The sequence below is a fragment of the Centropristis striata genome, chromosome 16, assembly GCF_030273125.1.
Source record: "Centropristis striata isolate RG_2023a ecotype Rhode Island chromosome 16, C.striata_1.0, whole genome shotgun sequence".
NCBI classification, from domain to species: Eukaryota; Metazoa; Chordata; class Actinopteri; order Perciformes; family Serranidae; genus Centropristis; species Centropristis striata.
The window spans coordinates 10,319,376-10,342,050 of NC_081532.1; the positions used below are offsets into that span (position 1 = coordinate 10,319,376).

The window sequence follows — 22,675 nt, forward strand, 5'->3', positions numbered from 1 at the left end:
TAGGACAGGGCTTGCCAAACTTTGCCATACCATGGATTTTATTTCTAATTATTTGTAGAAATGATGTATATGGAAGAGGATTAGGGGCAGTTAAGAGAAAAAAAATTAATCATTATTAAATTTGAGATAAAAGTCGAAATTATGAGAATAAAGTCGAAATTTGATGTATGTAATGTTGAGAAAATATGCATATAATATATCATATAATACAATATGTGTCTAAAAATTTCACATACATTATTAAAGGCAGATTTTCCCAAAAACAATAGTTATGGTAGCTACTACTAAGAATATCTCATTTATGTGTAGGGGGATTTTAGTACTACTACACCCTTAAATATTGTTGCTATTGCTTATTTTATGACATTGATGAAAATCAGGTTGCCGTCTACCTAACTGTTCAAATTGATGCCGTTTCTCTGAAAACAATGTTACTCTGATGACTTATTGACACAAATCTGTGAATATCTTACCAACTTTTCCGAACACAAAAACTTTACACATATTAAAAAACATATATCAAAGTTTCTGTGCCCCCTCTGTGGGTCAGGACACCCAGGTTTGAAAAACAGTGCTCAAATTCCATAATTCTCTCCATTTTTTGAATTATCGACCAAGGTCATTGAACAGATGCTGAGTCGTCTGTCTCTTTCACCTTGTATTTGTTCTTTGGTCAATTATTTTCTTTTTGTCTTTACTGTTCCTGCCCAATAACCACAAAATACAAAAAATACACTTCTATAAAGAAAAAGCTTTCTCCTATAATAAAACCCTCCACTATAGAAATAACCAATCTGTTCCCTTGTGGTGTCATTTGCTCATTGAAGTCATATTGGGGCTTCAGTATTAAACTGACACCAGGTGGTAAAAACTCCCTGCAGCAGCTTTAAAAACACATTTATACAGTATAAGTTTTACTGCAGTTTACTTTAAACGTATACTGACAACAACCATGGCTGAGTACATGTAATTGACAGCTGCAGCTATTGATTTCTTTGCACAGAGATGTTTACATGCAATTAAATATAATGTGCAATTAGAGTTCCAACCTTTAGCTGTCAGACAGAGATTTAATAGCTTCAAAGATATTTTAATTACACAGGCAGTAATGCAAATCATTGTTATAGCACATTAAATATTAATCTGCGCTTGATTTGTACAAATTGTTTCACCATCACTTCCTTATTTTCCTCTTGTTAAAGGTAAACACTGGCTGTATGCGGAGTAATGACACCAGACACAGTAATAAAATATACAGCAATGAAATTATATAACTAGAATACTTTTTAATTAACTAACAGATTTAAGTAGTTTTCCCCACGCTGCTCATTGCCTTCATTTCAAAAGCGGCAAATTTCTGTGTCATTATAACTTGAAAGCTTGACAGAAACGTTGCTCTGCCCTTCCCCAGACTTGGAAACTGCATCTGTTTTGCATTACAGTCCCTGATTTCCGCAGGTGCAGAATGAGAGAAATCTGTCCCTCAGCTTAGAATCAAAAGACCCTCTCTGAGATTTATTGCTATACAAGACCTCCTGGGGATGTTTGTTTCATTTCATCCTCGCTGCAGTGAAAGACACTCACGCCAACAGCGGTTTGGTGTGTGTGCGTGATCGTCGCACGCTTGGCAGCTGTTTTTGAGCGAGTTTATGTGTTTGTGTGCTGGCTGTCAAGGTGTGTGAGCCTGATGGGGGTTGCAGGACAGAAACAGAGAACAGCTAAGGTTCACACAACTGTCACACTCTGCTTCCTACATGACAAAGACTGTCTAAGCTTCCCTTCTTGCTTTCACCCTCCTTTACCTTTCCCTTCTCTCCTCATTTTCTTCCCCCTCTCCCTCTCATCCGTCCTCTTCCCCTGTCTGAGGTCATTTCTCTCCCACCATTGCCGCTAGTCTCTTCCTCTGTTAGTACGCTCCTTATCTCTGTCATCCCTTCAATTTCGTTCAATTTCTGCTTCACTCCATTCTTCTCTTTATCTTTGGGCTCCTCTCTCGAGTCCACTGCTTTGTCTCTGTATGTCTCCCTTCTTCTTCTCTGTCTTTTTCTTCCAGCAGACAGACAGCATTTTTCTGTCATCAGCCTATCTCAATCCGCATTCCTTTAGTGCACTCAGTCAAATAGTGAAATACAAGTGGGCAGCCACTTGTCATTTGTTTTGATTCTTTCCCCCAGACATCCTCATATTCCATCACAAGTCCCAGAGCTGTCACTCAAATCCCCCACACACCTGCAGACACGCCCGTGCACACGAAGTTTTATTCAAAAACCCTTTTATAGCCTTGTAAAAAATGTATTGCCTTATTTTGAAATACAGTGGAACTGTTTTTATGAGTAAAGAACTTATGATCTTTCATAACTTTTAAATTATTGTCTTTGTTATACTACTTTTTTAGGACATCTTTCCTACCAGGCACTGCTTCCTTTTTCTTTCTTTTTTTGTCCGTGCTTTAGTTCAAAAAGCTTATTTAATATTCAAAGATTGGCATGTATTATTAAGCCTTTTTCTTATATTTCTGTTAATGAAGTCTGACTTTCTGTTTGCAGGATTTCTTTGGTCTTTCATTAATTGCTGCTGGAAATGTAAAAATCAACTATGTGTTTAATGTTTAGTTCAAATGCTAAGCTGTAATTTCATAGTATGTGTTAGGGTTGGAGGATATCAGCAAAAATCTTACAAAACGTATTACAGATTATATTATATCTTGATGAATTACTACAAATGTAACACTTCTTCTCTCTGATGTGTTTAATTACAGTAACATGGTTTAAGATGCTGAGCTGTCAGCTGATTGGTTGGTTTGACTCCTGCTAAGTTATTGTTGTAGCTGTCAGTTTATACAGCAGACATTTACAGACCGGCATCAACCAAAAAATAACCAAATATGTTGTTTGTGCAAGCAGCTTATTATAATTCATATTTATGTTTGTTCTTAGTTGTTAATTATGATGGAAGCAAACAGGAAGTATAAAGAGTGACAACAAACACAGAACTTTAACCCAGACTCTAATCCACTGTGGTGTTTTTTTTTTCCTAGGATGCCAAAGTCCTGGCCTGCCCGCACTGCCTCTGATTGGCTGGTAATCATTTGTTTGATTGGTTTGGATATGTTAGCTGTAGGCATCAGCAGTGTGATTGTTTAAGGGTAAGGTACAATATCAGGGTAGTTACTCAGAGCACAGCATGTCCTACCTTCGCCATCATAGGAAAAAAAATGAGAAAAGTAGTTCGAACTTAACTGTTGGTTCTGTTACGTGGTTTCCTAAACCGAACCAAGTAGTTTTATTGCCTGAACATTAGACTTGGGCGGTATCTCTTTTTTTATACCAACAAATTCTCCAACCCAAACAACAAAAGAGGTTGTTTATCAGTAGTTAGTTAGTAGTTATGTTCAAAAGCGTGATTCATGTGACTTTTGTTCGTTTCTTTGACCCATCCAGCACCACCTCCCCAGCCTACGACCGAATGTGGGAATGCACCCTTTTAAACGTGCTTGGCTGTCAATCACTATTACGTCAGCAAGATTGCGGCGGTCGCATAACAGCGAAAGGTGAAATATGTAAATATAGCTTGTTTTTTGTCCGCAGCCTGTACACAGGAAGGGAGAACAGGCTGTTCATGCTGTCATACCTTTCTAAAGCCTGATTTCCACCGGGCGCGTTACTGCAGCGTCATGTCAGCGTCGCGTATGCCGTTGCAAATAGGTAACACTCTAATCAATGAGAGCATTTCCACCGGGCGCGCTGCGTAACGTTACAGCAGCGTCACGTCAGCGTCTCTACGCGAGCATTAGGTAGGACTTCTATTTCTCCGCGAGACGCTGCCAAATCGCGTGAATCTCAACAGAGCAGATCGCACCAGACAGGAAGTCCGACTCAGAATCAGCGTAAAACACTTCCGCCCCTTTCAAAATAAAACACAATACGCAGTTCATGCAGCCTAAAACTACTTCACATCAACATTATGTTATGACCGGGGCACCAGATCAGCAATCAATCAATCAAAGGGTCTCAGAGGATCGGCGACACGGACGACAAGAGACTGATTGTTGAAGTGGAACATCATACAATCATTTATGACATAACATATTGTTTTTATAAGGATAGATGGTCAGATCAACATATCTTTCACGTCAGAGAAGCAAAGTAAGTTGGTTGTAGTTGTTGTTGTTTACTTTATACACACAGTTTATCCATAGACTGTATAAATAGAGTTTAGAGTTTATCACGGGATCTTGCGGTCTCCCGTATGGTCAGGATTATCGCGTGACCTCGTTATCTCGCGTGTATACGACCGACTCGCTAAGCTGACGTGCTGCTGCTGTAACGCGCCCGTTGTGAATTGACGCCGGGCAGAAGACGCAGCAAAAACGCTGTGGAGACGTGCTGCTGCTGTAACGCGCCCGGTGGAAATCCCCAGTAACATGTGATTGGGGTATACAGTATTTGTGTTTGTATGTAATCAGTGTAACACAAACACAGAAAGAGCAATGTCTGTATTATGGACGGTACTGAAAATCAGACTGTCATGACTTCTTTAAACCCTTGAGCACTGTAATACTGTGATACCACCCAAGCTTACTAAAAATAACCACGTAATACCGTTTCACAACGTTAACCAAGAATTGGTCATGTGACTGTGACAGTCGCAAGTTTAAAACTGCGACATGCAACCATTTTACAAAGGTTAATAGAACAGAAAAATGTCGGGCGTTCCCAGTGGCACACCTGGTAGGGCGGCCCGGGTTCGAATCCGACTCAGAGCCCTTTCCCACATGTCTTCCCCTCTGTCTCCCCCTTCACTCTGTTCTATCATAAATGGCCAAAAATATATCTAAAAAAAAAAAAAGAAAAAGAACAGAAAAATGTCATTTTTACTTGGAAAACATCTTTAATAAGTAAATCCTTATGAAAGCAATCGCTGATTTACTGACCTGTTGGTTCAACTCCACATAATTTGATTTACTTAAACCGGTGCATTCTGTATAGTATAATTTTAAATGGATGCTTGGAATTCAATTCTCGTATACCTAGATTTATTCTCACACAGACACACAGACACACACACCCAAAAGCAGACAAAGGCGTCTGAACGTCACTCCTCCCAGACGTGAGCTCCCGGACCAACAACAGTCTCACCCCGGCAACAAACTCTTCTGCCAACCTCATTTTGATCTTCAGACGCGCTCCGTCCTGCTTGACTGAGCTTGTGTAGCCCACTTATGCACACAGGGACGCACGCACATACAAACAAGCACAAGCGGCCGCGTGTTCGGTGGCAATATTATTAATGGGGTGTGTCTAGGCTGTCGTAAACATCTCCCAACAGCACTCAGTGAAAACAGACGCACAGCGACACCCCCGCATCCCTCTCCACTTAAGTAGCCTGAAGATTTCAGCAGAGCACCTCGCCTGCAGCGTCTCCACAGTCCCCAATTCCTCTGCCTCTCTGTATCTCCTGACCACAAACCGCTCTATAAATCCTGCCTGCATCCTCATATGGACCAAATAACACTTCCTCTCTTTTTTCCCCTCCATCCTTTCTCTCTGTCTGTCCTTTCCTCCCCCCTCCCTCACTCCATCTGCTTGGGGTGAAGGTTTGTCTTGATTAGGGGACTCTGTTGGCTGGCTCTTTTATCACTCGCTGTGCAGAAAGGCGCAAACTGGCAGTGGGCAAATGAAAGCCCTCTATCTCCTTCTTGTGCTCAACTCCCACCACGCTCACACCCCCTCACCGGCCCTCCCTTCTTTACCTTTGTTGTTCTTTTTCTTACTTACTTTTTCTATCTCGTTTTCTGCCCCCCATCTCCTCTCCTCCTCCTGTGTTTTTTACTCTCTCACATTTCCTGTCTGGGCCATTTCCTGCTCTTTCTTCCTCGTACCGTTCAGACTTATTGAGTTATTCACTCCCATCTCATTCTTACTTACACAGGCTGTGGGGTTGAATAGCTACTATAGGCAGCTTGGATTCTTCGCCTGCCTTTTCATGTAGACAATGAATCAAGCAGTCATCAAACTGACCCACTCTACATACCAATGAGACCTGCTTTCTCATTCTCACAATCATGAGTAATGCTATGGCAGTGTCCCTCGGCTCATTTTGTCTTATGCAGCGAAGAAAGCAGTAGATAATCTCCAGTGAACAAGACTTGTACAGTGAGCAGGGAATGTGGGAGTGAGGTCTTTCCGAGGCTACACTTTGATTGGCAGAAAAACGGTATCAAAGTTAGTGTTTGGTCCCATGTGGCACCCTCACTAGTATCTATTTACTGCCTCTATATCTGTCTCAGAGGTGGGAGGAGAAAAGAAAAGGCTGAAGTCAAACAAATACACATGGCAGTGCACACACACACACACAAATATAATATGCAGGCACATGAATGTATGCTGGTGACAGGCATGAGTGCACACACTAATGCCATACCTTTAAAAAACCTTCTAGTGACTATAGGCTGAGTTTGGGTTAGAGGTTAAATGCTTCATACATCCAATAAATGTATTCTGGCAGGAGGAAATTTCAATTCAAAGTCACCTTCTGGAAGTGTATATGTGCAGATGACATGTGACTGGAATACAATAAAACCTGCTATAATGGCTGGAACCTTTATTTACCTCAATGAAAGGCAGCACAAGACTTTTATTGGAGCTAAGACATAATTTCTTTTGGCAGGTCGTCAGCAGCCTTTATTTGTTAAAGTGATAGAATTTACTCTTGTTCTGCAAAAATCTAAATCTGCATTGAGTTGATAGTATACACACACTCCTTAAAGAAAATACTACTTCTGCCAGAAACTGTCAATACTGCTGCTATTAGTTATATGTAATGGCTGTGTAAAGCCGTTTTTTACTTTAGCAAGAACAGAATTTATTACTGGTAATTTATTATTAGCTATTCAACACAATGGTGAGTCTTGTTTCCAAAGGACCCAAAACAGAATGAACTAAGACCTTATTGACTGACTCACTGACTAACAAAGAAATGCTGCAGTGATGCAAGTTTCAGTTATGTTTGCTGAGCAAGTTAAGTTATGATATTATGTTGGTGCTTGCAAGATGTTCTACATATTGTTCAGCATATTGGACTTATAAAAAAGTGAACATAGCAACCATTACATCACCTATTGGGTTGTAAAACACAGGAAGCCTCAAGTTTGTCATTTTGCTGGTTTTTCCAGCCTGTTCCCCTGTCAAAAATGTCAATTTAGCTTGTGTGTACAGGCAGCGAAAAACAAGCTATGTCTCAATATTTCACCATCCGCTGCAATGTGTCCGCCGCCATCTTGCTGATGTAGTAGTGATTGACAGCCAAGCAAAGTTAAAAGGCGGATTCCCATGTTTGATAGAAGGATGGGGTGGTGGATGGGTCGAACAAGTGACAGACTTTCACACAGGAGAGCTGGTTTCGCGTCTCATGCAGTAAAACATTTTAACTTAGGTTACGTTGTTTACGTAAGTTACGTGAATCATGTTTTTTACGTATCTTGCCGCAGTCACTTGACCCTTGTAAATACTTCACTTTTGGCATTTACGTACATTTATTTAGTGTACTGTCTTTTATAATGCCTTACCAGAAGTTTTTCACCCTAAACCTAAGGCCAGTGGTTTTACAACACAAATCCACATAAACTGCAGCCGTTTTTTACAACCGCAAACCGTACGTGTGTGCTATTTTTAGAACTCGCCGTTGTACCGCAAGCCGCGATACGTACCTACGTGCTGGAATTTGTGCTGACAAACGACCTCTTTTGCCATTTATGTTGGAGAAGTTGTTGGGTTTTTTGGAGCCAGAAGTGACCACATTGGATAAAAGGGTTCGGCCTCGGAGAAAGTTATCAGTAAATGCAAGAACAAGCTATATTGTCTTATTAGCATGGTGTCATTTAAAATTAACAGTTGACTCATTAGAGTTTAGACATTTTTAGATGACCAGAATGTTACAATTAACTTTTATCAACTGAAAACATACTGTAGATGAGTCATAGCTCGACAAAGAAAACACACAGTGCTCCATAGTAGCAGCCTGCCAATCACAAGGTAGTCCCGCCTTAAAACATGAACTGCTTTATCGTCTATTTTACTGTAAATAGGACCATAATTTACAAATTGAACATCATGCTGTATTGAAGAAGGCTTCAAAATAGCGATTGAGACCATAAACTCACTCTGAAAATGTTTACAGACGTAATGACACAAGTGAGAAGTAGGGTAATTTTCTCATATACTACTATACAATAGCACTTCTTTAATGCAGCCAGTGGAGTTGCCCCTGCTGGCAGTTGGAAAGAATGCAGGTTTAAGGCACTTCTGTATTGGCTTCACTTTTCAAATATCTGTTTAAGTAATATTGTAGAACTTTTTCAGGCTAGGCTATTAATAATGTAAAAAAATTTTTTTTTTTCTAGTAGTCTTAGTTTGGGTAATGCACATACACAAGTTATAGATGTAAAAGGAGCAGGATGAGGAAAGGCAGGAGAAAGAAGGAAAATTCAACTTTAAAACATGACAGCTGTGTGAAAAAAACTGTTTTTGTGGGCTTCCTGGCTTTATTCTAAGGCTTTCCTTTCTTTTTTCTCTGCATGCCATGGTTCATATGGAGATTTTTTTAGATAGAAGAATAAGCAATGACTCTACTATGGAAAAATGTCCTCCCTCTGAAAGTGTGAAAGGAAAACAATTTCCTTCAAGAATAGCACTGGAGCACACACATTTAGAACACACCAGGACGTATCGGTGCTCTCAGACACATGCACCTGCACAGCACCACTCATTCATGTAGCAATATACAAAAACTTGAATATGATAACTCCCTACGTGGATCATTAGCTGTTTTTTGACTGGCATGTGGATCTGTCTATATGCTCCATGACTTGGCTGCAGTTAATTTGACCTGTAAGAGTTAAGTTCAAAGTGTTCGGACTGGCCATTGTTGTTAATAATAGATGATTGAGTACTTTTACCCTGCAGCGTTAAAAGTTCATCCAGTGAATCACTGTGTTATTCTGTCAGTCATGGAGCCAAAAGTATTTGATCTCCAGTCTGAACGTGTGTGTATGTGCATACTTTATGATCTTAATATATATGTGTGTGTGTGTGTGTGTGTGCATGCTTTAATGTGTATATTGTTTACATGTTTGTCTGTGTTGCATGAATGTTGCGGTATGTTAGAGAGCGGTCTTATACAGTATTTCATGTACAGGTGCATTATCTAGTGAGTTAGGGATGTTAATATTAACAACAGAGAATTCTGACTGATAAATACAATCGGATCAGTTAAAAAATATTATTAATATTATTTCTAAAGTGATTAAAGAAAAGTTTGTTGCATGGTTCAAGAAAGATAGGCGATACAATCAATTTCTGGCGACTGGCACCACTTGCAGAGAGACAGCTGGCTCTACAAGGCAGAGATGATGAGACAGCAGTGTCCGCTGCCCAGGCTGAGGTGACCCAGAGGCAAAGGTGGACACCTATATGAGGTAATCAGATGTTCTTCCTGAGCGAGGAACTATCTCTGCGACATTATCTGAGCAGGTTTCTCAGCAGACAGCGAACAAGCTGTTCGTTGTACTGGAGACTGGCTTGTTTTTTGTATTTTATGACTACAAGATCCTAAATAGTAACTTCATTCTATTCTTGTCACTTAATGGTTATTTATTGTGTAAAGAGGGTCAGAAAAAACATTCAAAATTAAAATCTCTAGTGTGTTTTTATTAATGTGTGAGCCACTTTTGGTTTAATCACATTTTGGGGACTCACCTGACATTTGGGGACAAAGAGCAGGTCCCCACAAGGTTCATTTATTTTAAGAGCAAAGAGTTTAAGATAAGATTTTAGGTTCAGGAATACAAATTTGAATAGGTTAAAGAAATACTTCACCCTTAAAACGACCACTTGCATATTAATTAATCGCATTGTGTTACCTTGAATTCTTGGAGAAACAGTGCGAACTGAGTGAATCCCAATGAACTGAAATAAAATTAGGTGCTTGTGTTAAACAACGCCATGTAAAACATCCATTTACAAACAAGTTGTGAAGTGTATTGCAAGTTTAATTTACCAAAGACATGCACTTTTGCTTTAATCTTACTATTTAAAACACTTCTGCCGCTACTGTTTCGTATTTTTGCAGGTTACCGTGAGTGTCTATGCAGTCAGGACGAGTGTTGCTGAGTGCTGTTATTAATTAAATTCGACAAGGATTAACTCCACGTTTGGCCGTTTTTGGATTCAACATGGACGCATATGAGAAAACCCAAGTTTTCTTTAAGAATTTAAGGTAACATGGGGCGAGTAATTGATATTGTGATGATCCCCTACTCTTCTGCAGCCACCACCATTGTTTGGTTTTGTTGGTTTTGGTTTTGTTAGTTAGTTGCTTTCATCTAATTCACCTGCATTTCATTACATCGCATGCACACACACACACACACACACCTCACCACTGATCTACTGATTCACATAATTGAGTTTCTTTGTGTTGTTTTAATTTAACCTATAAACATTTGTTACTCATAAATTGAATACATGTGTGGTCTCCCTTGTTTGTCATGAGCTATGAGCCGGTTCATGACAATATAGAAATGGTAAATTTAAAGCTGAATTATTCCTTTAAGGTCCGTGTAAAGTTTGGGGTCAGACATAGAAATAGAAAGAGAAACTGAAAAGAGACTTGACAGGAAATACAAACAAAAGGATAAAAAAACACAAATGATAATGTTATAAGGCTGAAAAACAAGCTAGTTTGAAGATGCTGTTTTAAAGTGCAACCAGGGAAGCACTACAAGTCAATACAGTGTCACTACAAGTAATAAAAAAACGTTTGTCTTTGTGAGCGTGCGTGCGTACCTTCAATGGCGAACGGCTTCCCCACTGTGAGCAGCTTGCACTCCGCGTCGATAGAGACTTCAAAGTCCAACAGGGCTTTGTCCATGATGAACGCATCCAGGGCAGGAGGATCTGTCCTTCACCACCAACACACACACACAAACACACAGGTCACAGGAGTGAGAGAGAAGCATTAATTGAAGACAACAAACCTTAAACTTTTGAAGACCTGTAAATCAGATCTACTTCTCAAACTTTCTCACACTCCCCAGACGCATTCAGGATCCCCGTTATTTGAGACTGTCATCCCGTTTTGTCATTTATACAGAGGATGAGATTAACTGCATTCTAATACACTGTGTAAACACATACATCATTACCTAAACCAACAGCCTCTGTGGCGGACTGATAAGGCATTTAACGCACTGCTGAAGACTCTCCTACTCCGGCAATATCGATCCAATTGACCCTAATTGACCCCTAATTACAGAGCGTTCCTCTGCGTACAGCCTCTGGCTCCGTCAGGAGATAAGTTTCAGGTTATGAAGCGAAAAACACTGCATTTGAATAATATATCTACATACCAAACACATTGACAAAGCAAAAAAGATACCTCTCCGGATGAAAACTCACAAATTGAACAAAAGCATTTGCACGCACACATTCACTGAATTTGAGTGGCAGACGGGTAAACAAGCATAAATGCATGTATTGGGGAAAAAGCATGCACATAAACAGTCTAATGGAAGAAAAACAGAGCAGACTGATCAAATTACCTGAAACTTGTTGTTATTCAGGATGTTTACTGCTAAACAAAAGGTTGACTTTATAAAGTCTTTGCTGTGCCGGCAAAGCAGAAGCGCCTGTTTTCCCTCTGTCTAGGCCTGTCAAGTACGAGGCACAGGGAGAAAAGAAAGGGTAGACTTCTTTTGGGAGTAAAGAGGGTCGGAAGTTATCCGATGCCAGGCCTTAGGATAAGAGTGGTGCATGTGAGCGTGCATGTAAAAAAAGTGTGTAGGTACGACTGTAAGTTGTGTGTAGTTATGTGCTTGCTTGTTCATTACTTCCTCCGAGCATATACATTAGTTGTTCATGTGCAGCTGCATGTGCAGCCTGGGGCATTATGTCTCTCCAGGAGAAGGCTTTTGAGTCTTTTTTTTTTCTCCTCAAAGATTTGAGTGCAGTATTGGGGTCAGTAGTTCTGCCAACACAGTATTTTACAGCCTCACTCCAGTTCTCTGCACTGCTGCGACTTCCACTTCTGCTTCGCCTCGCACGCAAACAAACGCCGCCTTCATCTTCCCTGTTCTCATCCTCTTTCTCTGAACAAGCGCTTTGTATCTTCCCACTTGTATCACAAAGTCAGCACATGCACTATCTCAGCATCTCTGCTGGTGCTCTATGGAGTAGGCATCGTGTCTGAGAGGAATACGCGGTTATAGCTGAGTGTGTGTGTGTGCCGTGTGTGGTACAGAGTGTGGTGTGTATCTGTGCTCGGGTAAGCCAGGATGAACACATTTCTGCTTGCATGTCTAGTATGTTTGAATTGCAGCTGTGGAATTGGACTTATTAAATTTAATCATGTGCTGCACTTGAGTACATATGTGAGGTACTTTGCCTTAAGTGTTATTCATTTCAGCATACTTTATACTGCTACTCTACTACGTCTTTGAGGGAAATACGTTGTTTTTATTTCTCTACATTTATTTGACAGCTTTGGTTAATTTAGATTGTATATACAAAAAACACAATATACCAATAAAATATGAGAGACGGTAAATCCAGCAAGACATTAAAAAGACTCATTTTAGTATATCAATACTAAATTGATATACTTGTATAGTATATACAAGTATATCAAGTTCATACTTATATTTAAGGTTTTTACTAGAACATTTTTGCATGTTTTAATCTTCAAAAGACACAGTATTTTCATTTAAAAATCTTTAAATCTTGGGTCTTGTGCATCTGTACTCTCTCTGCACTCTCACTATAGTTGAAGAATAATTGTAACAGCACTGTAGAGACACTTAATACCCATATATAGTAGAACATTGACACCTTCACAGTATTAATACACCTTCACCTGCTTTATAATAAAACAAATTTACAATTCAAAAAAATACAATACGGGACCTGGCAACATAGTTCAGGCAGCTAAAAATCAAAGTGGGTTCATCCTGAGCTGCTGAGGTTACTCAGCAAGAAATGAGAGATTATCTAGGTGTGGAGTTATTCAGGACATGTCTTCACATAAGATAAGATAAGATAAGATAAGATAAGATATATATAAATACATCATATATACATACCTTTATGCTATTTGGCATTTATTATTAATATATTATTTTTTGTGTTTGTTTGTTTTCCTGAAAGTACTTAAAGTGCAGAAAACTGAATTATGTTATTGCGAAGTATACAGGGAGTTGAAAAAAGAAAAGAGGGGATACCTGTTTCAAGTAAATATAATTTGCAGAATATGATCAAAATCAGGATAAAACTAAAAAACACAAAAGGGACACTTGTATGCATGTAATCTCTACAAACAGATATCTGTATATGAATGTATTATCTGTAGACAAAGACAACGAGTTTGGTATCTAAAGTGTTCTGGTTTCTATCTCTAGTCTTTTGCAGTCATAGCAGCACTGACCAATCACATTTGAGAGTTTGAATGCAAGTTAACAGTATGTGTGTTAGCTCCTCTCTGACAGTGGATCTGCATATCGTCTGTTAGATATTAGCCAGTCATAGACCTTATCTCTCAACTCCAACTCCGCCTCAAGTGGCTAATCGGACAGTTAAAATGCACCGGCGCACGGAATAGAAGGTCTTGACCTGGATATCAGTCTTCCAGATATCCAGTGGCGAGACCAGAGCCGCCCAATTATTGTCTGGTGCCAACAGAGGTCAAATCACCATCAGACTGATAGCCGATGGGTTCCAAGATTGGTTCCCTTAAGTTCAAACTAAACAAGAGGAGACAGGATTGAGTTACTAAACAGCACTGAGTTACTCTGCTCCAAAGAGCTGGAACAAAATGCCAGACGAATACTTTCCCCAACTTATGCTACCTTTAAGACCAAGTAAAACCTCTTCACTTTCTCCACAGCCTTTGAATGAACTATAACCACCTCTATCATCCTGAACTACTTTCTTTATTTCTCTTTTTTACGATTTCTTTTTTTATGGTTCCTCTCCCTCAAATTTATGATTTTCTGTTGCATTCAATGTTTTAATGCATTATGTAAAAATAATTTTAGCTGCTTTTGTGAATTAATTGTGTTATATAAATAAACTTGCCTTGCCTCAGTGCTTTCATCTTCTCACAATCCCCATTTGACACCCGATCCATCTATTCATCCTCAGCCCTTATTTCATCAATTTGTCCCTGACCCTCATTCATCTCTACATGCAACACTTTCAACGAACAAAAAATATTTTCCCTCAGCGTGGAAGGCTTTTGTTATGCAATTTATGTAATTCATAGGCTTTCACCCCACTCACATCTTGTTCTAAAAAGCAGCATCTCTGGATGGAGGCTCATACCAAGGCAGGGTGTAAATATATGCAGCTCACAAAGTGTGTGTCAGAGTATTTGATGGTATCTCTGTCAGATGCAAAAGCAAACAGCGTGTTCACTATAATAAGAAAACATCCTCGATGGGTTCGACACAACATCACTGCAGGTGGAAAAAGATCAAAGGGAAAATCAGCCCTAAAACACAAATTACATTGAGCTATTGCATTGATGTTAGATCGCGATGTCAGTAGGTACAAACATTAAAAACAGCCTTCCTGAGCCAGAAATCAGAGCTTTCAAAGTTTGGATTGATGATGTCGTTGGGTGACACATTTTGGAGTTGGTGCACTGACATTTGATTTGTGCTGCTTCTTGAAGTTTTGATGTTGATGCAGAAGTTTCAGGATTTACTGTCTATGGATGACCTCCAGGTAACACCAGGAACTGTATTAAAGGTCCCATAATGTAAAAAGTAAGCTCTTTGATCATAAAGCAGCTCTAGGTGCTATAAATACTGTGAAAGTAACAAAATGTTCTATGCTTAAACGAGCCAGTGGGTCTTTTGGAAAGTTGTGATGTCACAACAAGAGAGTGGCATTATCGTTCCATTACAGGGATTACCCGGCTGCAATGATGGTGCAGAGAAGCAAAGGGTGCAAATGTGGAAAAAGCCACCAGGAACAGCGCCCTTTTGGCCAAACCGTGAAATTACAACTTCTGGGTCTGTAACGTGATTCCATGGGGGCCAAAAACACTTTCTCCATAGACATACATTGTGAAAGAGACATCTGTAAATCAGACTTTCAATTTCATAGGAATGAATGGGTACCCCGTCTCCAAATGCTGTATCCAGTTCTCCTTATACAGTCATGGAAAAAATTATTAGACCACCCTTGTTTTCTTCAATTTCTTGTTCATTTTAATGCCTGGTACAACTAAAGGTACATCAGTTTGGGCAATTATAATGATTTCAACAAAAATAGCTAATAAGAGTTTAATTTTCCATGGTTTTCTTGATAATTATTTTGGTTATTATCAAAATTGAAGAAAAAGAGTGGTCTAATAATTTTTTACATGACTGTATATCAATAATGTGGAAGACCTGAAAATGCTGACTTTCAGAGCAGGGCCTTTTTGAGAGGGGGGGCTTAAAGAGACAGGCACTAAAACAGAGCACTCGGCATTCATTTCCGGCTCGGACACCGGATCGTCAGTGTCTCTTCCACCAGCGGTGCTGCCCCAATAGAAACCTTTCCAATCAGCGCTGCCACACGCTGCTCTGACTGGGACAGAATTCTTAATAAATGTAAAGAGGTGAATAATATATCTCCATCATAATAACAACAATATTTGGATATTATATAGATTATTAGGCTTTATATATTACAATGTATAAATGACTACTACTCTGCTGACAGCACCACTGATTTCCTTCCTTTTCACTTTTTATGCTGCCAAACAAAACCAGTTTGTTCTGTTGCAGCTGTTGGACGTCACAGTTCCCTTGCTGCCTCTGATAAATTCCTCTTTTTTTTTTTTTAATTAAAACTTACTTTAAAACATTGTTTACCTCCTTCAACTAAAAAGCTGTGCAAACTTTTAAGTCTGTGCTCCAAATGTAAAATATTCACAGAACTTGTTTGAGTTTATAACTATAAGTACTTTTATTTCATAAACCTCCGTCGCTGCGTATTTCTGTAATATGTCTATTTCGCTCCTGTTGTTATTTGTAACGGTGCACTTTGCTGATAAATCAACAGCCGATCATTCTTACGATGTGATTGGCGAGATACGATCGTTTGACAAATCACACGTGAACCCTGTCGTAAGACGAAATATACACTCAGATCTGTACTCGATTCAACGCTCGTTTGATAAATAAGGGCCTATATGAGTAAAATGCTATTTTTTTAAACATTAAAACATGTAAACATGTTCTAGTAAAAACTAGAATACATGTATGAATCAAATAAATGATCATTCTATGTTCCCTTTAACTATTTTCTGTAGGATATTAAAGAATCAACACATTAATTCTATTCTAAGGGATGATTTTTCAAAGTATACAATTGGTTCTGTATTAAAATTGCCTGTGATGGCTATAAATCTGCCATGTTTGCTCTTGTTGTCAGCAGGCAGAATTGTTATGCATGGTGTGCATGAAAAATAAGTGCACAGAATACAGACAACCACAGATAACAGATGTAAACGTGACTGGGTTATTTAGATCTGGATTGCATTTGAATGAGAAGTTTAAATGGGGTCTCTTAAAAAACAAAAAAACAAACAAATGTAAACTGTGTGCACTTACTTCAACATATGTACACCTTCTGGGGTGGTGGGCTGGTTGAAGCGTCTCATGTAGTCATGCATCTCTGGGAAGCTCTTCTTCATGTAATCTTCAGCGCTGCTTTCCCTCACCGTCCCAAAACGGAAGCCCAGGGATGGATGGTGCAGCTGAGGAAATGACACAGGAAGACATGGGAAGAAGAGAGGGTGGAGATGGTGGTGGAGGTGATAAGGAGACAGAGAGGGGGGTGGATATCATGATACGGCTCATATCAAAATTCATTGTAGCCCTGAACTCCCTACAGGGTTTAGGGATATGGAATGCGATAATCCTGCGCAAATAATTCCAGTCTATACTCATTAGCTTGTCCTTGTGTAAGATTAGTTTGTGTGCACATGTAGCTGTGGCTGTCATGCGTGTGTGCGGGGTGCTGACATGCATGCAGTTGCAAGTTTGTGTCCTTGTATGCAGTCTAACCTTGTCATCATGAATTCCCGAGACCTGCTCGAAGGTCTTCTCGCCGACCATGACCGCAGCGAGGTTAGCGGTGTAGCTGGACAGCACCAGTAAGCAGAAGATAGCCCAAAGATTCATCAAGAAGCGCCCGGTCCAGCATTTAGGAGTCTGCAGAGTAGACATGTAAACCAAAAGAGATTTTTTTCTGCTTCGGTTTGGCCTAATTATTACAATTATTAAAAACAGATAAACAAGAAAAAAAAGCAGATCTTGATGATGAGTGAATCTAAAAATATCTTGCCTCAAAAATAAGAAAAGTCATGATGTCAAGACAAAAATGATACAAACTGACAACAAACAAACATTGAGGAAACTGTGATAACAGAAATTGCACAGGGGTTAAAAATACAAAGGTGTGAGGAGTGTAAGGTGTTGACATAAATGCCGAGTCCCCCTGCGGCTCTCAGCTTCCCCTCTTCTCATTCTTATCCTCCTTGAAAATCAGAATTTAACCCAGAGTAAGGGTAATCAAGTTAATCAAAACAGAAGAGAAGAGAAGCTAATGCAGAGGAGAAAAATCTAACAAAGTGTGACTGTTTTTGAGGCACATCAGAAATATCTTTCCATGAAATTGCCTGCCTAGGGGAATGAATCCACCTGAACACTGTGATCATTTATTTATTCTACCAATTAAAATCCACTTAACAGAAGAAAAGAGATGGATTTCTTGTGTTTTAAAGGCTCGAGATTAATGAGACATTAATTATACAAACAAGGTTGTAACCCATTATTATGAAGGTGTTCTGTGCGTTCTCAACTTTTTACATAATTAGTTAGTGAATTGAAAAGGGAAAAAGGGAGGATGGCACACACAGTGTAAGCATAAATTATTCAGTAGTATTGTGTTTGGGAAGAAATGCTAACTCGTAAATATTCTTTTTTGCACTTTGTGCTTGGTTGGAGTTGTAATGATCAGGCTGAAACAAAAGGCTTTAGTTTCTGGAGTGTAACTGTCAATTTTGCAAACTGAAATGACAACTGTCACTGGCAGATTAGTACAGCAGTAGCTAGCTAACCAATTAACATAAAATAAGCTTACACAGCAATCATGACATCGCCCATTGTTTTTTGTTGTCTAGAGTTTGGAAGCCTTATATTTGGCACTTCAGTCGTCACCATATTGGATTTTTGAAGCCCGAAGTGACCAAATTTGGATGAAAGGGTGGATCTAACAGGAAACTGTTGCGAAAAAAAAAAAGGGTAGGCTTAAATTAGCTTTCACAATTCATGGTAAATCAAAAACAAGTTCAAAGCTATCTAAATGTACACAGTTGCATTGATATTTATTGCTAACCCTCTATCCTGATTGACATGCCGCCGTGGTAGTCATTTTACTTTGCATGCAACCAAAATTTTAAATCATGCTGTATTTAAGAAGACTTGAAACTAGAGAATGACACCATCAAATCATTAGAAAAATGTTTATTGAGGTAGAAAATTAAGTGAGATTATGGGTAATTTTTTCATAGGCTTCTATACAACAGACTTCTTTTTGCAACCAGTAGAGTTGCCCCCTGCTGGCCATTAGAAAGAATGCAGATCTGAGGCACTTCTGGCTTTATTTTTCAAACCCGGAGGCCACTTCCACTTGTTTTATACGATTATGTAAAAAAAAAAAAGGGGGTTTTAATTGTCCACTAGTTGTCTACATACTTACATGTTACCAAGCTTGAGCTGCATATAACTTCTAGTTTTCTAAGCGAGAATGTAGAATAAGACTGTTATTCCATTCTAGCACATCCTGTTTGACAGTTTAGCTTACGTACTATTCACACAGATTGTTTTAACTTTCCATTACAAGAGAAAAGGCTTCACGGACACGGATTAAATTTTTGGCAAACACAACGCTACTTTGGGTCAGGGTTGCTGAAGTGTTAAACCAAATCCAATCCAGAGCAGGACAAAGCTGCTACACGACCCTCAGCTAGTGTGCAGGACCAGCTTCAAAATACTAGACAAATATTACACAGTGAATGAATAAGTCTTGAACATTTTCCTATCCTGTATTCCCACAAACTAATGTAGTGATTAATAATGTGCTCCTTGGCCTTGGAAGTCAAACTCTGTTCCAACTCTGCTCTAGGTAGTAAGCTAGTAGCTGGGCATGCTAACGATTGCAGCATATTTTGAAAACACCACTCCTTACTTACACTTTTTCTCTTGTGTTTCTCCTCATAGAAAGAACTAGATAATGTATTTGATTCATTTGTTTTGAAGACTTTTAAAATGCTCCAAATTGTATCAAACCTGAACACAGCAATAAAACTGACTCCAAGGAAATAAGCTATCATTAGCAGTTTAGCCATCGATTTACTTGCCCAGTGTCCTCCCCATAGTCTAAATAAACATGACTCTTTGGCTCTGATCCAGCACACAGAGGTTCAGAGAGTTGCTCAAGGGCATTTTAACAGGTCACACAGCTGCTAATGGACACAACCGGTTAATTGACACATTGCCAGTCGCCAGAATCAAACCCGTGACCTTTCAATTATGGGAAGGTCTCTCTAATCACTTGGCCTCCATTCCAACCAAGTCATCTGTACTGCTTCCTTTAGGGACAACGTGTGATTAAAGAAATATCACGATGGTGTGCATTCTCACTTAAAGGCGTTACAGGAATTATTTAAGCAAATTACAGTGTGTTTCAAATATTTATCAGAAAGTGCTGCATGAAAATGTGAAGCTCAATGCATAAGTTATCATAATGATGGATTTGGGCACAGTATGTTGCCGTTTGAAAAACAAAGAATGCAGAAGATGGTTGTTTTTCATCCGCGTTGTAGTCGGGTGTGGGTGTGTGTGAATGTGTGTGTGACACCATCAGTCAAATCTGACAGGTTTCTGAAGAATGCTATTACTGCAAAGGTGCATTTAATCTCTTAACGCATTCATACCAAACAAAACATGACAGGAATTTTTTTTTTTCATCTCTGAAGGGCATTACATTGTTTTCTCATCTTGTTACATATTTTTTTAATGGATAAATTCGCCTCAGTCTGAGGATTTGACTTCCATTTGTCTTCGCCAATCACTTATCTCACACATCTCTCGTCCCAACTGCACGGCCCACCCACTTGCCCTCTCCCCTTTACATCATCCTCCGTCTGTCCACCTCCAAGTCACCGCCGTTCTGATGCTTTTCTCTGCTTGACCACTTACCCTTTCAACCCTTCCTCGCCATCTTTCTGTCCACCTCCTTATTACCTTCTTTTTGAAGCTCATTTCCCAACTTGCACTCTCACCCTTTCAGCCCCCCATCGGCCCTCTTCCCCCTGCCTTCTTGTTTTCAACTCTACGTCTCACTTCTTCGGGGAGTTAACCTCTACTCGCTCCCGCCTTTTCCACCTTCATCCATCCCCATCATCCTCTCCATAACTCCCTCAATCTCTGTCGGCCCACTTACCCTTTCGCCTCTCCCTCCCTGTATGTGCATTATCCTCCCTGTACCTCTCTACTTCATCACTGCCTACCATCTTAACCTCGCCCCTATCAATCTTGTCCCCTCCCCAGCCATTTCTATCATCTTTCCCCATTCCTTTCCCCCCTCAAACTTCCTCTTCCAACTTGCCCTTTCCGTCTGTGTACTCTTAATAATAATGCACATCCCCACCCCCCCTTTTTTTCCAATTTCTATTCCCTGCCCCACCCTGCATGATGCCTATTTATCACACAGAAGAGAGCTACTTTACCTTGGTGGCGACAGTACGTCCAAACAGTATGGCGTAGCAGAGATTGAGGGCGGAGGAGTAGGAGAACACACGCAGCCTGTTCCTGCCATGGGGTGTCATGCCGAAGGGGCTGTTCCACTCATACAAGGTGAGGAAGAGTGCGGTGAGGTGCAGCGTGACGAAAATGCCCACCCACATGGACCAGTGGAGAGGCCACATGAAGGCTCCGATGGGGGCTGCAGTGTCCCGGCTACGAACCTGGTAGGTCAAAAACAAAAAATTGTGTAAGAAACTGTCTTTCTCTCTGCAAAAGTTACACATATTGTATTTTGCAATGATTTGTCATTATAATTCAACCTCCAGTTTGCAGAATTTCTTTTATAAACACTGCAAGGCACAATCAGTTAAAAAAAAATTGCATACATTGTTTTTATTTTGTGCTATTCATCATTTTGTAAAGGCAAGAAATCATTGTTTTTTTTTCAAATGGAACCGCATTGTCAGATCATATTATAAATTGCAGCTTGTCAGCCACAGAGGGAGATGTTAACAAATCAAAGAATAACTGCAGCATGTTTGAGGACTAAGATGGCTTCTCAAAATGCCTCTCAGACTAATTATACACTCTTAAACTGCTTTTCATTTTGAACTTTCATAATCGTCCGCTGAAAACTCGGCAAACTAATTACTCACAACTAATGATCCCGTGTTCCTCACCAGAGGACTTGGCGATCGGGGCATTAGGATGAAATTAAGTAGTTGTAGACCATATCATCAAATGATACAGAAATAGTGTGAGCCACAGAAAGAGAGAGAGAGAGAGATTGACAAATCAAAGTAACACTGAAGACTGCGACACTGCCACTGCCTCACAATGCAGTGTTTCTTCAGGACATGCAACACGCCTCCCACATTCATTAAAATACAAACTCCAACAAACTAATGATGACTTAAAGCAATTGTACCAGAATGCCCAGGCTGGTGGAGTAGAAGGGTGAGGTGAAATCGATGACTCTGCTCCTGGCAGAGTTGATGGAGAAAGAGGTGACAGCCATGTCAGCGGTTCCGCTCAGCAGGTCCCCGACCAGCCCCGTCCAGCGTCCTGTCCCACTCAAAGCTCCGTACTTCCCGTCTCCAACAATATAAAGGTCAAAGGTGAAACCCATATCCTCTGCCAGTTTCTCCAACAAGTCGATGCAGTAACCGTAGCAGCACTTCCTCAAGTCCTCCGGTAGGTCTGACAGAATAAAAACAAAATGAAAATGTGAAATATATTATTATGCATGCTTTGGAGGTGTGTGGGCTGCACTTCTAGGAATTTATCCTCAACTGTTGACTATGGATCGTGAAAAATGTTCATGGAACCTCACAGGAAACTTGTTTCTGTGTTTTTAATTACCCCTGCGCCAAGGCTAGGAAAACAGAAAATGAACAAACCCTTTAACTATGTTTAGGGAAAAAAATTGGCAAGATAGATAGGATATAATATCATTTTTTTTTATACTTTTCTGCCATTTTTGCTATTTTTTTTTTTTTGGCACATCTTTTTTTGCAAACTCAGTCAATCAAAATTCAGCACTATGCCAATTGCTCTTGGAACTTGGCACAAAGGTCTGTGCTAGTTCTGTCCAAGCACCAGCACAAGGAATTTTGTGAATTCCTGTATCATCCTCAATACAAATTTCTATTAGCTGCCTTCCACTCAAGCCAAAGAAAGTTAAGATCCCTTATATTTTATTGCTATACAGTAGGCTGCCTGTATATGTGGCCAACAGTCTCATTAATCATAAATATACATAAGTACTTGGTACATTTTGGACATGGTAGTCGTGATATTGTATCGATTTAATGCCTT

The 22,675-nt window shown here is 39.7% G+C and overlaps 1 protein-coding gene across 1 annotated transcript in view; it reads right to left on the minus strand.

Annotated features, from left to right (window-relative positions):
- The window catches only part of LOC131988743 (glutamate receptor ionotropic, NMDA 3B-like), a 90,190-nt gene that overhangs the window by 11,398 nt on the left and 56,117 nt on the right, over positions 1 to 22,675 (minus strand). The window contains exons 4-8 of the mRNA XM_059353974.1: positions 21,786 to 22,057; positions 20,842 to 21,078; positions 17,114 to 17,260; positions 16,658 to 16,803; positions 10,845 to 10,960 (exon numbers count right to left, since the gene is read on the minus strand). Coding sequence (XP_059209957.1) covers positions 10,845 to 10,960; positions 16,658 to 16,803; positions 17,114 to 17,260; positions 20,842 to 21,078; positions 21,786 to 22,057 — 918 coding nt within the window. The remainder of the gene's footprint in view (positions 1 to 10,844; positions 10,961 to 16,657; positions 16,804 to 17,113; positions 17,261 to 20,841; positions 21,079 to 21,785; positions 22,058 to 22,675) is intronic.